Raw genomic sequence first — 1,944 nt, 5'->3', positions numbered from 1 at the left:
CCCCCCCTCCCTCCCCTTTCCTCTTTGATTATCTAAGAAACACCTCGAGGTCTTTTCCTCGGGAGAGGCATGGTTGTGCCACCCCGGAATTACACTGAGGAGCGGCAGCTTCAGTCTCCTCTTACTTTTTCATACTATCCCTGTCTACTTATGGTAATGATCTTTTCGCACCCGCTACTCGCTCTGGACTATGCAGTTCCTGCTGGGTACAAATGCAAACTTTTCCCCCCTTAGCTTAAATGACACAGAACTGCTCACTGCCACATTCTGTTTAAATCAGAGACAGCTCTTTGGAAAGTTGATTTATTTTATTTTATGGGATGGCAGGGAACATATTTTAAACTCAGCTTTGCGCATTTAACTTTTTTTTTTTTTTTTAATTCAATTTTTAATCCTGCAGGGCTTTTTTTTTTCCCTTCCTGGCTGCCCATAAAATGATCCTCTTTTTAAAGTGGTTTCACTGATAGGACGGCTTGTATTTAACAACATCAAACAGATTTTTGCTGCTGTTCGGATGCGTGTCATTAAATGCAACAACCCAGAGCTATACTGTTAAATAAAATATTATTTTCAATGGGAAAGGCGCAGTCTCTCGTGGCGAATGGGTGCCTCTCCCCGAGCCCCTTCTTCCCCCGGCCCCAGCATTATTCCACTAGGGTTGGGGTGTGTTTTGGTTGGCTTTTTGTGTATGTATGTGTGTTTAATTTAATTTAATTTTTTTTTTTTTTTAATTTTGCACTCCCTCGAAGATGGGATGCTCAGATCCGAGGCCCTCAAGGGGAGGCCCACGGGGGCACCGTTTCCTACAAAGAAAGAGACCGCGCTGGTTCTCGGGGGGGTGAAGGGGGGGCCGGGAACGGTGATGGGGTGCAGGCAATAACACTTTGCAAGAGCAAACACTTCTCGGGGAGGGGGTAAAGGGAAGGAGGGAGGGGGGTTTGGGACAGGGGGAAGGCAAAAAGGAAGAGCAAAGAAACGCTGCCTACCTGAGGTGAAGAGGACTATGGCCTTTAAACAGCTATATTCTGCAGAGTCGACATGCAATGCTTTCAGTTTTTCTACTTGCTCTTGGAAGATTCGTATGTGGTCCATAAAGGCGACCACTCGGTCAGCAGACATTGGCGAAGCGTGGAGGCCAGCAGCTGCCAGGAGAGGAGCGACGTGGAGGGGCATGGAGCACTGGGCAGCGTTGAGGACAAACAACTCGCTCCAGGTCAGCCTCAGGAGGGCCACCTGGTCTGTGATCTGGAGGTCTGGGAAGAAGGGGATATTCCTGGCCCACTCCACCGCGCTGAAGAGCATCCTAGCTGCCAGTTCACAAATGTTCTCGATGCCCATGATGTTGTTGGGTTGCATGCACTGACTGCCAAAGCGGGAGGTGGGGTAGGGCTCTGCTCTCAGAAGAAGGGAGATATATCCGGATAGGTAGGAATGGCAGTTGAGAGGGTCCCCGTTTGTCAAGGCGAACTGACCATGAGTTGGCTGTGTGGGTGGCATTCTGCCCCTCTGGACCGCTGCAGTAAATAAAGAAGAAACTACAGCTATTAATATCTGAATTGCGACCATCGGTTCAATATACAGCCTGCTTTGTGTGCTTCTGCGTGCGTGTGTGACACCGTACCAAGTCAGCTTAAGGGGGAACAGGCTTTTTTTTTTTTTTTTTCCTTTTTTCTTTCTTTTTTTCCCCCAGCCAGAGTTCGGCCCGTACCCCGTTTTAAGGCTCCGCGGTTCCCGGGTCAAGTAAAAGCAACAATAAAAGCTGAGCAATGCTGTCCGCTCGGCCAGGGCTGCCTGAAGGAGCCCGAGCCCCTCACTTCCCAAAACACACCACAATTCACTTATTTTCCCCCCCCTCCTCCTTTCCCCCCAGCCCCCTCCACCGCCACCCTTCCTTCAAGAGATGCAGGATACGTCTTTGTGTGCCCGGGTATTTTTCTTCATTAC

At 49.4% G+C, this 1,944-nt stretch overlaps 1 protein-coding gene across 2 annotated transcripts in view; it reads right to left on the bottom strand.

Annotated features, from left to right (window-relative positions):
- NR2F2 (nuclear receptor subfamily 2 group F member 2) overlaps positions 1-1,944 on the bottom strand; it is a 7,677-nt gene that overhangs the window by 2,920 nt on the left and 2,813 nt on the right. For both annotated transcript variants that reach the window (XM_014944395.1, XM_014944394.1), the window contains exon 2: positions 987-1,514. In XM_014944395.1, the coding sequence (XP_014799881.1) occupies positions 987-1,514 (528 nt within the window). The remainder of the gene's footprint in view (positions 1-986; positions 1,515-1,944) is intronic.

Source organism: Calidris pugnax, unplaced genomic scaffold (assembly GCF_001431845.1).
Source record: "Calidris pugnax isolate Ruff unplaced genomic scaffold, ASM143184v1 scaffold70, whole genome shotgun sequence".
Lineage (NCBI taxonomy): Eukaryota > Metazoa > Chordata > Aves > Charadriiformes > Scolopacidae > Calidris > Calidris pugnax.
Note: the sequence above shows the minus strand (reverse complement) of the source record. Positions and strands in the feature narration are given on the sequence as shown.